General features: G+C 39.5%; 1 protein-coding gene across 3 annotated transcripts in view; it reads right to left on the reverse strand.

Annotated features, from left to right (window-relative positions):
- LOC125456439 (E-selectin-like) overlaps positions 1–17406 on the reverse strand; it is an 85679-nt gene that overhangs the window by 40924 nt on the left and 27349 nt on the right. For 2 of the 3 annotated variants that reach the window (XM_059647820.1, XM_059647819.1), the window contains exons 2-3: positions 8837–8930; positions 1807–2193 (exon numbers count right to left, since the gene is read on the reverse strand). In XM_059647820.1, the coding sequence (XP_059503803.1) occupies positions 1807–2193; positions 8837–8930 (481 nt within the window). Of the gene's footprint in view, positions 1–1806; positions 2194–8836; positions 8931–14563; positions 14798–17406 lie in introns of those variants that run through there. The other variant, XM_048539542.2, reaches the window with a different exon arrangement.

The following is a 17406-nucleotide window of genomic DNA, read 5'->3' on the forward strand; positions in this document are numbered from 1 at the left end:
CAAAATCACTCTCAATATAACATGAAATTGGATTTAACTAAAGTTCCAGGGTTTATGCCACATTGCTCTAGCTGAAATTTCCTTCCATGTAGTGATCATTCAATGTATGAGGAACAAATTCTAACTTTAGTCCGAGATCTACTATTTTAATTTTACCATTACTTTTAATATTTGTGCTTGCTTGCAAATTAAAGTATTTTCTGTATTTGCCTTACCCATACCAAGTATTAACTTATATTTCTACAGGATTATCCCATTTCTAGAATGAAAGTGCTAGATTTCTCCATTCTGCTTCCATTATATGGATCACGAATACCAGGGTTAATAAAGCCTTTGCTCCAACCAGTACTGTTACTGATTCAAAATCAAGACAAAGAAAAACGGTGCAGGGAAAGCAAAAATTTTGGAAATGAACAACAAATGTAAAACAAAAGACAGGAAACATTTTGGAGGGGCCACTTCCACAGAATCGGAAAGGGACACTTTTCTTTTCAAACTAAGCAAACTGCATAAGTCTTGGTTGTGACAGATCTGGCTGCACGTAAAATGAAAGTGATGAAGGGCTCAATTTTATAGACCCATGTATGTTAGAATTCCAGTGTTTCTGCAAGGTTTTCACATGATTTAACTTCCAGAAGGCATTAAGACATCATCCAATTGCTGGATGGAAAATTATTACTTTACAATTTTTGAAGAAGCAGTCTACTAAATTTTAACCTTTCTTTTTATATCAGAAATGAACTCATCTGTCGTCAGAACTTCTGTTTTTATTTCAGACTTTCAGCTCATCAATTTTCCACTCACCTAGCTTGGCTCATTTTGGAGCACCTTTACATCTGCATCAGAAGTTCCAGTGTAAACAAATACTGCAGGCCTGATCTGTTATTTAAGCCAAAATCATTTGAACATTTCAGCAAGACAGCTGTGGTGCCAGAGTTGTTTCTTTTCATAAAGAGCTCATGTCTTCCTGTTTACGTACGCGCAATCCCACGGCACTATTTAAGAAGAGCAGACAGGACGGCTGGTCTGAGCAGCAGTCTTCTCTCAACCAACATTCCCTTCAAATAGAAGGCTTGATCCAAGGAGGAATATTGCACCTTAACTCATTTGGTGGCAATATGATTCTACTGTATGCAACTTGGTATCTTGAAAAACAGGTTAATTTTATCCAATTGTGGGATATGGGTGTTGCCAGCGAGGTCAACCTGTATTACCCTTTCTTAATTGCCCTTAAGATACAAATGAATAGCAAAATTATTGCAGACATTGTCGGAACTGCAGATGCTGGAGAATCTGAGATAACAAGGTGTAGAGCTGGATGAACACAGTAGGCCAAGCAGCATCAGAGGAGCAAGGAAGCCGATGTTTCAGGTTTAGACCATTCTTCAGAAAAGAAAAATTATTGCTGTTGCTTTGGAGTCATACCCAGGCTGGGGAATGACAGCAGATTTCCCTCGTGCGTACAGGGAAATCACTCAGATTTTTACAAGAATCTAGTAGCCTCATGTTCACTGTTACTGATACTAGCTTTTCATTCTAAATACATTTAACTTACTGAATTTAAATTTCACAGGTGTCATAGTGAGATTTGAACTCCTCATCATTAGTCAGGCCATTGGATTACTAGGTCACAAAACTAACCTCTTACTCAATAGGAGCATAATTTAAGTGGCTCCAGTACATATGATCTATATTTCAAATGTAATCCATTGGTTATAAATACCTTTAGGATGACCTAAGGAAGAGATATAGATAGACATGTAAATCTATAAGTTTTTTATACATATTAATAATTTTTAATGTTACCTTGGTAACAGAGTGGCCTTTTCTTTCGAAGGCAGGGTTCATCATTCCATTTTCCAGCATTGTCAGCTCTGTTTATATACATTTCCACACAATCTTCTGTATTCTTTTTATTGTTAGGTTCATTAGGAGCCCAGTTCATAGCAAAACTTTCCAAAGTCCGATTTGTTCCAATCCAGGTCCAGACGTCGTTTCTCTTCCTCAAACCAATCCAGACATGTGCTTTTCCTTGTGGCAAATAGTCAGCCAGGTACTTGTTTTCCTCCATATTCTGTATCGCGACCATATCAGTGTATCGTTCTCTACAATATCTCCACGCAGCATCCCATTTCATGGTTTTATTGGAATAATGGTATACCCAGCCATGTACTCCTTCTAACATCTGAATTTCTGCAAAGAAAGAAAGCCTGTGATTTTATGGGACAGACTTTGGTTGTGCTTTAAAGATGCTGAAGCCATTTAAAAATGACAGGCAGAACCTATTACAGGATTCCTGGCCCATTCCAGGCATCTTTGTTGGTGTTGCAGGATAAAGGTGTGCCCAACTGGGTGAGCACCCATCAGCATCCACAATTTTACTGGAATCAGGCTAACCTCTCAATGACTTATGGTTCATGGATCTCAGAGGACTCATGATGTACCAGAGTCTTGATTTGGAAACTTTAGAAAGGTAACTTCAAGGGATCTTGTCAATACTCTATATCCTCGATACCCAATGCTCAACACTACTCATTCAGATATTCACGAATCTACCCGCCATGGTCTCACATACCCTTCTATGCCGACTGATACCAACTAATTTCCTCCCCGAATTGTTTGAAATCCCAGACTTCTATGTAAGAGATATGTGAGTGGGTTTATTGACACATGCAGATAGGATTGACAGATTCATGTGGTTATAAGAAGCTTTTTTTGTGATCTCTTTGACAATAGCTCAATGTTTATTTCAACAAGAATGAAGAGGTGCCCTTCTGTTATTTACATTTTAAAAGTTTTGTTGACTAATATTTTTATAGGATTATAACAGCAGGTTTTTCAAAGAAAAATAAACATATTTTATTTAGTGCACAGATGCTATTTTGTTAGTAGGTTTGTTGGTTTTCTACGGAGTACATCCTGCAGGGAGTATTGCCTGTATGGAGCATATCCCGCACAGAGTATATCCTGCATGGAGTACGTCCCGCACAGAGTACGTCCCGCACAGAGCATATCCTGAGTGAATGGGCATGGAACGTTGATGGATTGGCATGGAGGATATCAGAGACCATCGGGATTATGCGAGAGCATGCGTATGAATTGGAAATGCGATGGTGAGTGGGTGAGAGGTCTGGAAGGATGTGAGGGATGAGGGCTAGGAGATCTAAATATAAAATACAGATGGGACAGTCGAAAGAAACTTTGAGGGCGTGGGCCTTTAACACAGACTAGTTCAGTCCTTGATTAAACCTGTAGTGGCCAGTAGCAATTATCCATAAATCTGTGGCCATTTATAACCTTAATTATTATATGAAATGGCTGTGAATTTCAAACCAAAGGTAAGCTAAAACTGAGTGGATTGCCAAAATTTGGCCAACCATTCAGGTTACTGTAATAAAGATTGTATGAGTGCTAGCCCACTCTGATTGGTCATCCGGCATAATCTAAAAGCACAACCTCTTTGTGCTTGTTCTTCCACTACCCATTTTCTTCTCAGTTTGTACTGTCCTCTTGACATTGGCACTCAGTGTCAATATTTCAGAATTTCTCAGATTCTCACGGTAGAAGAAAAAGTTGCTGATCTAAAGACAAAGTGTTAAATGTCTTTCTGAATAATTATTGTTCATTTAGTTGCTTCGTAGTACAGGCTTGAGTATTGTTGGAAAAAGAACACACTGGGATAAATCCTATGTTTTATTTAGCTAAGTGTGAGCTACATCAAGCTTTTTTGGAGGGATTTCTGCCGTGCAGCCTCATTATTTCCTCACCGTTTCTTGCCAAAATGAACTGATCAACTACCTACTCCTACAGAGTCTGTCACACTCAAATCCAGCCCAACCTTATCACATACGCTTCCCAGAACAAATGCCACTCATCAGCTTTCTGTTGAAAGAACTGCATCGCTGGCACCCACTGCCATTTTTAAGAGGTTGTTGTACACCTGGAAAAGGATGGCATTCCAAAGCCGTCCTGCTTGGTTACGTACGGAATCTGAACATACCAGAGAAGGGGAAGACGGTGCAAATAAGAGGAGTTTTGACCACTCATAAATCCTCTCCCATCCATATCTCCCCCTTGTGGATACTGTCATGCTCACCCCTTTCACAATTTCTTACACCCTTTCCCTGAGCTTGCAGCCCAAGTCCTAAACAATAACTTGCAGCAATTCCTTCCCGCAGTAGAATTTCCCACTCCCCACTTGTAATAACCCACACCCCGCAGCACCGCCCCCCCACAACTGCCTTTTCCCTTCATTTCTGCAGGTGAGCCCTACAGACTGACCATAGTTCACCCATGAGTGTTCTTGCCGATCAAACCTGACAGCCCTGATTGATGCCTTGGACATCTCCCTGATCATGTTAGGCCTAACCCCAGACTGACCACTATGGAGCCACTGGACTAACCATGACCCACTCCCTAGACTGCAGGGGCAGAGACGTCTGACTGAGGACACCCTGGGTGACACCTGACCACGGCCAATCCCCACGTCTGGTACGGGAGGCTACCCTCAATGTATTGTGCTGGCACCCCATGACTGAGACAGATGTACCCATCAACAACTCCCCCAAAATTTTGGGACATGACTGTTTGCTTGCTGCATATGCAGTATATTTGCCACATGTTGCTGGTGTGAGACCGATGTAGCACACCGCATTTTAGCAATGACAAGCAAGGGACATGGTAGCCAAGTGAATGAGTACTCAGAGAGATGCGGTCTGGTCCAGGTTGGGTTGAGCTGGGTTCCTGTCCCTGCGCACAAAGTGTCCCGGCTGCAGCCTTTCAGTAATAGCTGCTGAGGTGCCCTGCAATGCAGGTCTTGCTTCCAGAGCTCCAGGAGAAATGACATAATAGCTGTGAGTGATTGGCAAGCACCAGATGCCTATACCTATGTGCAGGGGATTTTGCAGCTGGTTCCCATAGATTGTGCCCAGAGATGTAGTTTGGTTGTGGTCCTTCAGAACAATTGGTCAGCTGAATTCACCAGATAGCCACTTTGATATCCATGTTAAGTTTCCTTGACTTCAGATTGTTTGGTGAGTTTGATAAGCTAGAAAACTGAATATTAATGAGGACAGTTGGTGCAGTAAAAAGGCATTTAACAAGCAATAATACCCTTAATTGGCAACTCCCACTGCCTTCTGAGGAGCATTGCCTTGCTGCTTGTCAAAAGCATAAAAGATCGAGCAAAATGCTCCAAATGTCAAGAAGGGCGTCACCAGACTTCTTGTTCAATTTTGCCACAAATCTCACCATAACCCATGTTACTCAAACTCCTATAAGATTCTATTTATTATATCGAAGCTTTTCATCTTTTCCTCATCAGAAAATTTGCAAACAATACCAAATTAATGGGAAAACCAACATTTACACTGTATTAAAGGAGCATTTTCACTGGTTGGCAAGTGGCCTGTACTTGGATGAGGTGTTGCTATGGGAAATGCACCTGTTAACGATGAATGGTAGTTAACTGCCAGGCTTTGCTTAAATTTTAATCCAGGCTGTTTGACTTTGATTGGGTAAGACCTTATGATCCAAAAAATGGCTGATATCAATTTTGTTGAGTGGAAACAGGTACAGTCTGTGTACATGTTCATTCTTTCTTTAAAGAACAGGGTCCTCAGCATTAATAAATATCATTTCCAGTATATGGAAATGCACCACACACTGCAAGCCCTACAAGCCTGACTAACAATCCAAAAACGGTTTTTAGCATAATTCTTCACACATCAGTTATCCAGCAAATGTCATCCATTTGCAGAATCACATCTAATGTTGGACCCTGTGTTGCAGATCTTGCAAACATAGACTGCTTAGGTACAGTCAGTACCTTAGTTTGATGCAAACTGCAACAGGAAGATGGTGTTTGACATGCCAATCACTGTTAGCCCATACAAACTAGGATCAAAACGATAAATCTGTTGAAAACACTCAGTTGACTGTGGCCCATTTTCAAGGCCTCATATTTGGCAAGCTGTGGGAACACATGGGGAAAACTAATGGGTAACATAATCAGCTCATTAGTTCAGTAATATTAACTGAAACTAGTCTGAAACTAGGTGATAACAATTTTATAAACCTGGAACTACAAGACTGCCATGGATTGTAACTATTGTTCTGTGATTATTGAAACATATAAAATAATCAGAGGGTTAGATAGGGTGGATAGGGAGAGCCTTTTTCCTAGGATGGTGACGGCGAGCACGAGGGGGTATAGCTTTAAATTGAGGGGTGAAAGATATAGGACAGATGTCAGAGGTAGTTTCTTTACTCAGAGAGTAGTAAGGGAATGGAATGCTTTGCCTGCAACGGTAGTAGATTTGCCAACTTTAAGTACATTTAAGTCATCATTGGACAAGCATATGGATGTACATGGAATAGTGTAGATTAGATGGGCTTCAGATTGGTATGACAGTTCGGCACAACATCGAGGGCCGAAGGGCCTGTACTGTGCTGTAATGTTCTATGTTCTATATTACAGAAACTCAGAACTCCTTTTGATGGTCTTTATTCACATTACATGAATATAATACGACCTAGCCCTTAGGGAAACTGCCGCAGCAAAAAAATTCTATTTAGGGGTGCAAAAGTCTGGGTTTAATTACCTTAGGTTTTTCACTCTTTCTTTATAATAATTTATTCTTTATTGATGGTCTATAACATGTGTATTCTACACCAATGCCAGAGACAAAAGATTTGCTCAATGTCTCTGCCATTTTCTCGTTTACCATTGAGGGCCAAAGAGCCTGTTCTGCGTTGTATTGTTCTATGTTCTATGTTAAGTTCTGCTACTGTTTCAAAGGAACTAACATTTAATTGAGCTACTCTCTTTCTAGTTACAGATATGTAACAGTTTTTACAATATGATTTTTAAATTACCTTTATGTTTTATCTTTCACATTTTTACAACTTTTCATAGATCTTTACTGTTTCTAAAACATTCTCAATCCTCAGATTCATTCCTCTCCTTTGTCAGATTCTAATGCTCTTCTTGTAATCTAATGCTATCCTCAACCTCTGCAGTAAGTCATAACTGGGCCTTTCTTGATGGGCTTTTGTTCTTTATAGGAGTATATTTTTATCAAACATTTTGAATTTTTTTTAATGTTTCTCATTGTTTCTTTACTACCATACCTTTTACTAAGGGTGGCCTAATAGAGGTTTAGAAAATCATATGGGGTAGAGATAAAGCGAATGACAAGGGTCTTTTCTTTAAGGTGAGAGAGTTCAAAACTGGGAGGCATATTTTTAAGAGATAATGGGAACTGCAGATGCTGGAGATTCCAAGATAATAAAATGTGAGGCTGGATGAACACAGCAGGCCAAGCAGCATCTCAGGAGCACAAAAGCTGACGTTTCGGGCCTAGACCCTTCATCAGAGAGGCATATTTTTAAAGTGAGAGGAGAAAGATTTTAAAAAGGACATGCGGGCAGAGTTCATGTGTGAAATGAACTGCCAGAGAAAGTGATGGATGCGTGTACAGTTACGACTATTAAAAGACATTTGGATAAGTACATGAATAGGAAAGCTTTGGAGGAATATGGGCCAAACGCAGGCACAAGAGACTAGTTTAGTTTGAGAACATGGTTGATGTGGACTGCTTGGACTGAAGGGTCTGTTTCCATGCTGTATGCTGTATGACCCTCATCTATTTATCCAATAAACTTCAGCCAGCTCTCTGTTCATACTTACGTAATTGATTTTGTTTAACTTTAAAACTCTGTTCAGGACTGAAATATGCCACTGTTAAATATCAGATGGAATTTTACTATTTTTCAGCATATCCTTTACTGTGAGATTACTAAGTAACCTAACAATACTCGGCTTTAAATATCCTGAAATTGTGGCAATGACTTATTCTGATGTCAGCTTCTGAGAAATAAAAGCACAAGAAATGGCTAAAATAAGACATACTTTCTTTTACATTGTATTCTGAGTTGCAGGATCATATTAAACAACAACATATATTTAAATATCTTAATATCCTAAGGCACTTCACAAGAGCATTATGAAATATATTACACCAACTGCGCAAGGAGATAATCGATCCACGTCAATTTTTAGCCAGAGAGGTAGTGTAGAAGAGAGTTTAGGAGGTATAAAGAGAAAAGAAATTAACAAGGAAATATAAAAGTGAAAATTGGTTCTGAGGATTTGAGCCAGAGCAGAGCCAAAAAAGTACATGTAAACAGATGCAGACAGAGTTCTGATTACATAGGTCTAATCATATCATACAATTTGCTTCCTTATAAAATATACTGTGAGCTATTGTGGCTCAGTGGATAGTGCCTTTTTCTCTGAACCAGGAAGCCTGGATATAAGTCCCATCTGCCCCAGATATGTGTAATTACATCACTGAACAGAATGATTAGAAAATATTTAACATATTCTAACAGCATAGGATATAGATCCATTCATAACTTTTGCCTTTAAATTCAGAATTCAATGATAAATTTTATAAATTTACATTTACAGCATATAAAACACATCTAGTTTGGAGAGAGAAAGAGAAAGCCACACTGTTTGGGAAAGAGAAGGTGATCTATTCAGTGATGGATGGCTGAGAACTTGTCAATGTGTAGACTAAGAACGAGAATAACTAAAAGCAGTGAGAGATGCCCTGTTAAAGGTGTTAGCAAATTGAGGGATGATGCTGGGATGAAGAAAATTATAGATAGAAAACATTATGCATCAATTGAAAACTTTACAAACAAAAGCCTCGGTACCAAAATGAATTGTTTACTCTTCAAACCATGATGTTAGAACAGAAAATAGCCTTTACAACATCACAGCATAGTCAAGAACAGACAAATGAAGGCTGAAATTTTGCAGTCTTACCATAGATCACCAGAACTAGTGCTAACAATCTGAATACATTGCCTTTTAATTGTGACCACTGCGTGGATGTACAGATCATGCCAATTTGAGATACCTGTATGTGACAGAAAAGAATAAAGAGCACCAATTAAAAAAGACCTCATCGCAAAATCTTGAATAATAGCCACATCTCAGCTGCTAACTAAAATTATTAAAGCAAAACAGACAGTAGTCAGCTTTACAAATATTGGGTGCTCCTGAGATGCTGCTGGGCCTACTGTGTTCATCCAGCCTCACATTTCGTTATCTTTACAAATATTTAGTTATGCTGTGTATGATACTCCCAAACTGATGATTTAATGTTCTCTTACAACCTTTTAATGTTTTATTACAACCTTTTTAATGTTCTATCACAGCTTCCATTTCTCACTTAGATTCTTCTCCCTACAAACAACCTACCAAAACATGGTGCAAATGTGTCAGCAGCCACAGGATTACTGTTCCCAAAATATAATTCTTCTTAAATGAGTTTTAGTGAACTGTCTGAGGAGGAGAGAAAGTGAATAATGGCTCTCGAGGCATAGCAGCACTGAGGCTCAGTGGTTAGCACCACTGCCTCACAGTGCCAGGGTCCTGGGTTCGATTCCACCCTTGGACGACTGTCAGTGTGGAGTTTGCGCATTCTCCCCGTCTCTGCGTGGGTTTCCTCCCACAGTCCAAAGATGTGCAGGTTATGTGGATTGGCCATGCTAAATTGCCCATAGTGTTCAGGGGTGTTTAAATTAGGTGGATTAGACAGGGGAAAAGTTGGGTTGTAGGGGAATGGGTCTGAGTGGGATGTTCTTCGGAGGGGCAGTGTGGAGTTGTTGGGCCAAATGGCCTGTTTCCCACTTGCAGGGATTTGATGATCTATAATTTGACCTTGAGCTCATTCATAATCAATTGTCAAATGTGAAAATCAGTAATGCCATTTCATTCAAGTAATCAAATTGTCTAATAATTGCACTTCTCTATTATTTTTTACCTGGCTCTAACTAATTTAATCGTTGATATAGTTTCTGCAATCACAAATAGCAAATAAGGAATCTTCAATTTGTTATGCACCTAATCTGTTTCTCTTTGCATTCTTAATCAGAGAAGCTATCACATTGCATTAAGGAGCAACTCTGTCATCCAATAATTCTAATGAGGCCCTTCACAAACAGTTAATCCCAGGAACTCACAGATCGTCATCTTATAGTTTGCCACTCATTATTAATATTGTGTGGACCCATAGGTGTGAACTTTGTTGCTTTTCCAAATTCTGGATAATAAGATTAACCTTATTCTTTAAATTTTAAACAAGTGCAATAGGGTGTTAATCTTCAGCCTGAGAAAGATAGTAAGCATTTCAGCCACACTCCTTGTGCTAATTCTATGGATATTATTTGTATCCAGATCCTTCCAAGCCACCGAATACGGCATGTGCTAAATGTATTAGTCAGCTGCTCACATACGCATCAAATAACAGCTCCTATTTGCAAAGAAAAATGCATTCATTATTTGCCAATAGGAAGAAAACAGCATCTGGCAGAACACAAAGCTCTTACAAGAGCTTCTCAAGAAATCAGAGACAAAAGCAGTTTGCTGCCTTGTTCTCTCCTGCTGCTGTCTCAATGATCATTGCATCAAGTGGTAAGAGGGGCCTTCATTACAGGTAACAAAACATTCACTTTGCCAGCTACCTGAGCAAATAAAGGGTAATCAGGAGATGAAGTATATTTGGATTTTTGAAAGACATTTGATAAAAGCGTGCAAGTGAGGTTGTTGCACAAGGTTAGTTGCCAAGTGATTGGGGATAATATATGAACATGAATTGTGTATTAATCAACAGATAGAAAACAAAGTAAGAATGCAGTTAATGGCTTACTTTAGGGATTGTAACTACTGCAATGTGGCAAGTATCAGTGTTTGAGGCTCAGCTTTATGAAGAATATTCCTGGCTTCCATAAGACCATAAGACATAGGAGCAGAATTAGACCATTCAGCTGATCGAGCCTGTCCAGCCATCTGGTCATAGCTGATATGTTTCTTAACCCCTATTCTCTCGCCTGCTCTCCGTAACCCTTGATTCCCTTACCAATCAAGCACGTATCTTTGTCTTAAATACACTCAATGGTTCGTACCGCCCTCTGCAGCAATGAGTTCCACAGATTCATCACCTTCTGGTTGAAGAAATTCCTCCTTATCTCAGTTCTAAAGGGCTGTCCCTTCACTTTGAGGCTGTGTCCTTGGGTCCTCATCTCTCCTAGTAGTAGAAACATCTACTGTACGCCCACTTTATCCAAGCCTGTCAGTATTCTGTAAGTTTCAATGAGATCCACATTTATCCCTCTAAACTCCATCAAGTTCAGACCTAGGGACCCCAAGTCCCTCTCTGCTTCAAATTTCTGAAGCCTTCCCCTGTTTAGAAAATTGTTTATGCCTCTATTCTTCCTACGAAAGTGCATAACCTCACACATTCTGACATTGTATTTTATTTATCGCCTCTGTATGCCCAAGTCATAGAGATGTACAGCACAGAAACAGACACTTTGGTCCAATTCGTCTATGCCGACCAAATATCCGAAATAAATCTAGTCCCATTTGCCAGCATTTGGCCCATTTCCCTCTAAACCCTTCTTGTTCATGTACCCATCCGATGCATTTTAGAAGTTGTCATTGTACTAGGCTCCATTACTTGCTCTGGAAGCTGATTCCAGACTCATATCAGCCTCTATGTGAAAATATTGTCCCTTAGGTCCTTTTAAAATCTTTCTCCTCTCAGCTTAAACATATGTCCTCTAGTGTTGGACATCCCCCCACTCCTGGGGAAAAGACCTTGGCTACTCAACCTATGCATGCCCCGCATGATTTTATAAACCTCCATGTAGTCACCCCTCAGCCTCCGTCACTCCAGGGAAAATTGCCTCCCTGCTGCATTAACACTATCTGCCCCTCCGCCTGTCATTGAGTCATCTGCAAACTTAGCAACAATGCCCTCAGTTCCTCCAGATTGTTAATGTCTAGTGTGAATAGTTGTGGTCCCAACACTGACCCCTGCAGAACTCCAATAGTCACTGGCTGCCATCCTGGAAAAGAGCCCTTTATCCCCACTCTCTGTCTTCTTTCAAATAGTGAATCCTCTATCACTGCCACTACCTTGCCCTTAACACTATGGATTCTTAGCTTACTTAGCAGCCTCCTGTGCAGTGCCTTATTGGTGAGGCGACTGCATGTAACACATCCAAGCTTTCTGGCAATACAAAGTTACCCATCTCTACATGTTATAAGGAGGCATTCTCCAATCCTAGAATGCAGCAGAAAAGTAAAGCATTAGGCCTGTTGTAGGCTTTGAACTTCCTCTGCCATTCAATATGATCATGGCTGATCATTCTACTCGATATCCTCATCCCACTTTCTCCCTCTATCCTTTGATCCTTTAAGCTTTAAGGACTACATCTAAATCATTCTCGAAAATTAAATATTTTGCTCTCACCGTCTTTCTGTGACAGAGAATTCCACAGGCTTACAACTCTCGGTGAAGAAATGCTTTCCTCATCTCAGGCCTAAATAGTTTACTCTGTATCCTGAGTCAGCGACCCTGGTTCTGGACTCCCCAGTCATCTTTCCTACATTAACTCTGTCTAGTTCTGGTTGAATTTTATAGGCTTCTACGAGCATCCCTCCCACCCCACCTCCATCGTCAGTCTTCTAAACTCCAGTGAATATAATCCTAACCAATCTAGTCTCTCCTCCTATGTCAGTCCTGCCATTCCAGGAGTCAATCTGGTAATCCTCCATTTCACTCCCACGATAGCCAGATCTCCGATAAGGAGATCAAAACTGTATATAATACAGCAGCTGTGGAACCACCAAGACGCAGTACTCAAATTCCCTTGCAATGAAGGCCAACATATCCTTCGCCCTTTTCACCACTTGCTACATCTGCATGCTTACTTTCTACATGCTTATACTGGTGTATAGGAACAACCAGGTCTCAAGGCGCCTCCCCACTTTCCCATCCTGTCAACATTCACATAATAATTTGGCTTTCTGCTTTTGCTACCAAGATGATTAACCTCACATTCATTCACACTATACTTCACCTGCCATGCATTTGACCACTTGACTTGTCAAAATCACACTCAAAACTTAACTACTCACTAAAATAGCTGAGCAAACCTCACAATTTAAGTGCACTGAGCAGTGGGTAACAAATGCTAGCCTACTACCAGTTCTCAGTTGCTACGAAACAATTCAAAAAAAACCCCAGGACTGCACTGTACACTTTTCTCCATCCCGACCATGATAATTACCATTCATCATATCACTACCGACTCTTTAACACCAAATGCTTCCATTTTGAAATTATGTCCAGTGTGAGGTACAGGTACTTTAAGCAATGACTTTTGAAGGCTCACTTTGCAACATATATTGCACTAGCTTTACTGAACCTCTCTGTTACACCACCAAAAAGCTCACTCAAGTTAGAGCGACATGATTTCTCTTTCAGAAATCCACTCACTGTCCTGTTGACCAATTCCTTGTAAAGTGAGAGTTAACTTGGTCACAGGTCTAGTAGTTTTCCATGGCAGCAATTAGACTAGTTTAACCCTTTTCCATTTTGTATTTACAAGGCAGTAACATTGGCATTTCTCCAGTTCCCTGGCACTATATCCAAAGATAACTGAAAGACTGTAGTCAGAGCTTCTTCTACCTCCCTTCATTAACCTAGAATGCAGCTCATCTGAAACAGCTGACTTACTAACTTTGAGTGGCCAATCTAGTTAGCATCTACTTTCTATATTTATCCTATACAATGTCTCCACTCACCCTCCTTGATGGCAACATTAGTTTTATTATTTTGTGAAATAATTACACACTTTCCTTCCTTGCCCCAAATTAAATTCACCATTACTTTAACAATTCTTTTACTTTCTATGTAATTATAAAAGATTTGGGGGTTATTTTTGTTACTTTGTTTTCTGCATTTCCTTTGCAGCCTTCTTAGAAACGCTTTCAGTTCTACCCGCAAATTGCACCACAGCATCCCTTGTATTCTATCTGGTCCACTACTGTATTCTGTACCTGAAATTCATCAGAAATCTTACTTGCCTACTTTGTTTTAATATCCTTGACATCTGGAAATTTTAGTTTTGAATTCCCAATTTGTCCTCATGTAAATGTGATGATCTAACTCAAATTATTCTTGACTCCACACCTTCCACTGTTATCCTAACTGGTCAGTGCTCTATAAACAGCACCAAAAATACTGACTTGATGTCTTTTAAGAAAAGATTATTTCTTGATCTTAACTAATAGAACTCAGACTGCACTAAAACAATTACCCAGATACCAGGTAAATACTTTCAATAGGTATACTGATAAGTAAATACCTTTGCAATTGACAAATTAATGCAGCTATATTATCAAATTATACAAAAATTTTACAAATTTTGTACGATTTTACAAAGAGCTAGTAACATATGTATACTAATTTGCCTAGAGGATATCCAATGAAAGTGTTTTTGGCTGTGGACCTTTTTTGCTTTATCAATGTGTAAACAGTCACAGTTAATTTCCTTCAACAAATTCAGGAGTTACCAGTGTTTTTACTGCTCTCTTCACTTCAGTTCTAACTCTAACAGAACTGTGCAATGCTAATACTGCTTTACATAGTTGTTGCCAGAGTTTTCATTTGTATAAGAGTAAGTCAATTTTACTCACCATCTTCACTGTGCGAGAGAATCCTTAGATGTAATCCTTTGTCGCAGCTCTCAGCTTTGGTGCTGCCAACTTCGATATTTAACAGCAGGAACATGAAATAGGACCTATTGTGTAGATTTCCTGAAGAGCTGTCAGTTAGGAACTCACTGACTTCTGCTTCTTGGCTGATGAATCTCTAAAGTTCACAGGAATTGACCGTGTACAAAACAAAACTCTGGTGTCCTTTACAAACTGCCTCCATTTGTATAAATAACAGACTGCTTGTATAGGTAGGTCTTATCAAAGACTATCTCTTATCTTAACCTGTTTTAAAATATGAGATGTTGACTACAGAAAGGCAAGGGTCGAGAAAACATATTGCCTCAATTCACCAGAGCTTTGTTTTTTAACAACAAACTATTTTCCAAAGCAGGCTCTGCGAGCTCCCAAATATCAACAGATCAAAACTCTGTAAACATAATTACATAAAATGTTGATACATTCATGAATAAATTTGCTTCATATATTATATGATGGCTTTTAGATCAAGAACATTTCATGTTTAATTTCTGGTTTCTGCTGAGTTAACTGACTTCTTTGTGCCTGTAGCTGTTAGGTGGGTGTCACTAGCCCAGTATCCAATAATACACACCATATAGTTGCAAAATCTCAATTCTCATCTTTTCTGCACATTTGTATCAATTGGGGAATTTTCTGTTGAGTTACTTAATGATTAATGTTTATGTGATATGTTTCTTGTGTTGTCTAAATGTGACATAAATGATGTACATGAATTCTGTTTAGATGAAAATCTCTGGCTGGTTTATTTGCAAGCAAACAACTCAACACAGTATAATGTATAGACACAACCTGTGTTGGAACTGCTGTGCTGTAGACTGCCTGAGACCTGTGCTCACATGACAGCATCCAAGTATTTGGTTTATTTGTATGTTCATCTCCTAATTGGTGTCACTCCAAAGGTGATAACACTACATCCACTTTTATTTCCAAAGATCACACCTATGTGTCACAAGTTAAAAAAAATACATGGGTAATAGCAACTTCAGTAATGCAGAGATAAGGATTATGAAATTTAGAAGTAGAGAAGTCAAAGAGACCATACATCATTTTGGTATTTTGACTACTCTTCTTGACCTTGTTGAGGCATAAGCTCCTGCATGTATGGATTTCGCTCTTGAATGTTCTTGGTTTGCCAATACATTGTCTGTGTGTTGTTGTTGCTCTGATCTTCTATCACATTTCTGTAGTCTGGGGGTGTTCCATCATGGTCACTGTACACTTTCCTCAGCTGTTCCTTCTGTTCCTCCTCATCATGCCTCTGTTATGTGCCACAAACTTATAAGACCTGAACTTTTTGTGCACTTTGGATACCTCTGCATTTAACCACGTTCCCATTGTGTCAGTGTTACTTATACCTTCTGTCTGAAATGTATTTGAGATATTACAGTTCTTGTGCTGGCTATGCATCAATTTTATCCTCCCTTGTTTGCCAGGAAGTGAATCATGTAACTCAGAGAATTTAATATTGGTGGAGGCTTGGCAATATCATTCTCATTTTACCATAAGTCCTCAGTCCAGGAGTGTTAACAGTGCTTTGTAGCAAATCATTTTCAAACTGTTTGTGATTTGTACAATTGCTATCTGTCCCAGACAGACGTAGTGAGAATATTCTTGGACTCTTCTGCCACCATGTCTACTTTGTTGATCTCAAGGAATCACAATGTTAGGAGCCACAGACACTGATAGTCCTGTCACTGTTGTTCCGTTTATGCCTATCAGGTGAAGTGTCCATTGTTTCTACGTGAATTACCATAGCAGCATTGCATTGCAATTGTACCAATAGAAAGGATTGGTAGCCCCTTTTCTGCAGTTAGGTAGAGGTAGTTAGTTGTACTATTGAGTTCAGTGCTCCCAGTACATGCCATCTCAAATTCAGACTGTTGGGTATTTCCAGTAGCTCTGTGTCAGTCTTAATTCTGAATCTGTGTTTGCCAGTTTTCCTTGGGCAAATGATGTTGCTTGTAGCAGAAGCTTCTGTTTGCCTGACTTTGTCCACATAACGTATTACTTTCAGAGTGTGCAAAGCTTATTTGACCTCTGGCTGGAAGGTATTCTTCTCTGCGTCTTGATTTAGGTCTGCCTTCCTGTGAAATTCATCTATTAGCTTATAGGCTATCAGGTCTCTGATGCATTCCTTGCTACTGATGCCATACCCCTGCATTTGTCTTCTGTTCCATTGTGCCTTTCTATTGCTTCCGGCTACCTTTGGGGCCAGATTTCTTCTCTGAGCAGGCCAAGTATTCTTTTGTACTGCACTTCTGCACAGATCTTTGTCAGACCGCTTTGTGGTGATTGCAATAGATCACACAGGACACAGAGCTTTATTTACAAACAACATTGTAAGTACTGCTTGTTGTACCCAATGTTTATATGAGAACCTTGACATGTGGCTCTTATACCTATCATGTTATTCCAGCCATCTGGTTTGCCTCCAGTACCATCTTATTTTTAATTATCTCTTTGCCTCAGTTAGTTAATTATAGGTCATCCCTTTCACTTGTTATTCAGCTGTTGACACTTTACTCACACTGTCTGACACCTCAATCACCTACAGAGATTTATTATTCAACCTGTTGACACTCCACTCACGTTGTTCGTATGGTCTTTTGATAAATATTCTGCGCCTATGTACCTCTCTGCACTTCACTTGATAAAGGGGCAGCACTCCAAAAGCTTGTGATTTCAAATAAAGCTATTGGACTATAACCTGGTGTGATGTGAATTCTGACCTAGTGTTTATAGCTACAATTGTCTAGCTACAATGGTTTTTTATTCTGTGCCGT

This window comes from Stegostoma tigrinum, chromosome 8 (assembly GCF_030684315.1).
Source record: "Stegostoma tigrinum isolate sSteTig4 chromosome 8, sSteTig4.hap1, whole genome shotgun sequence".
Classification (NCBI taxonomy): domain Eukaryota; kingdom Metazoa; phylum Chordata; class Chondrichthyes; order Orectolobiformes; family Stegostomatidae; genus Stegostoma; species Stegostoma tigrinum.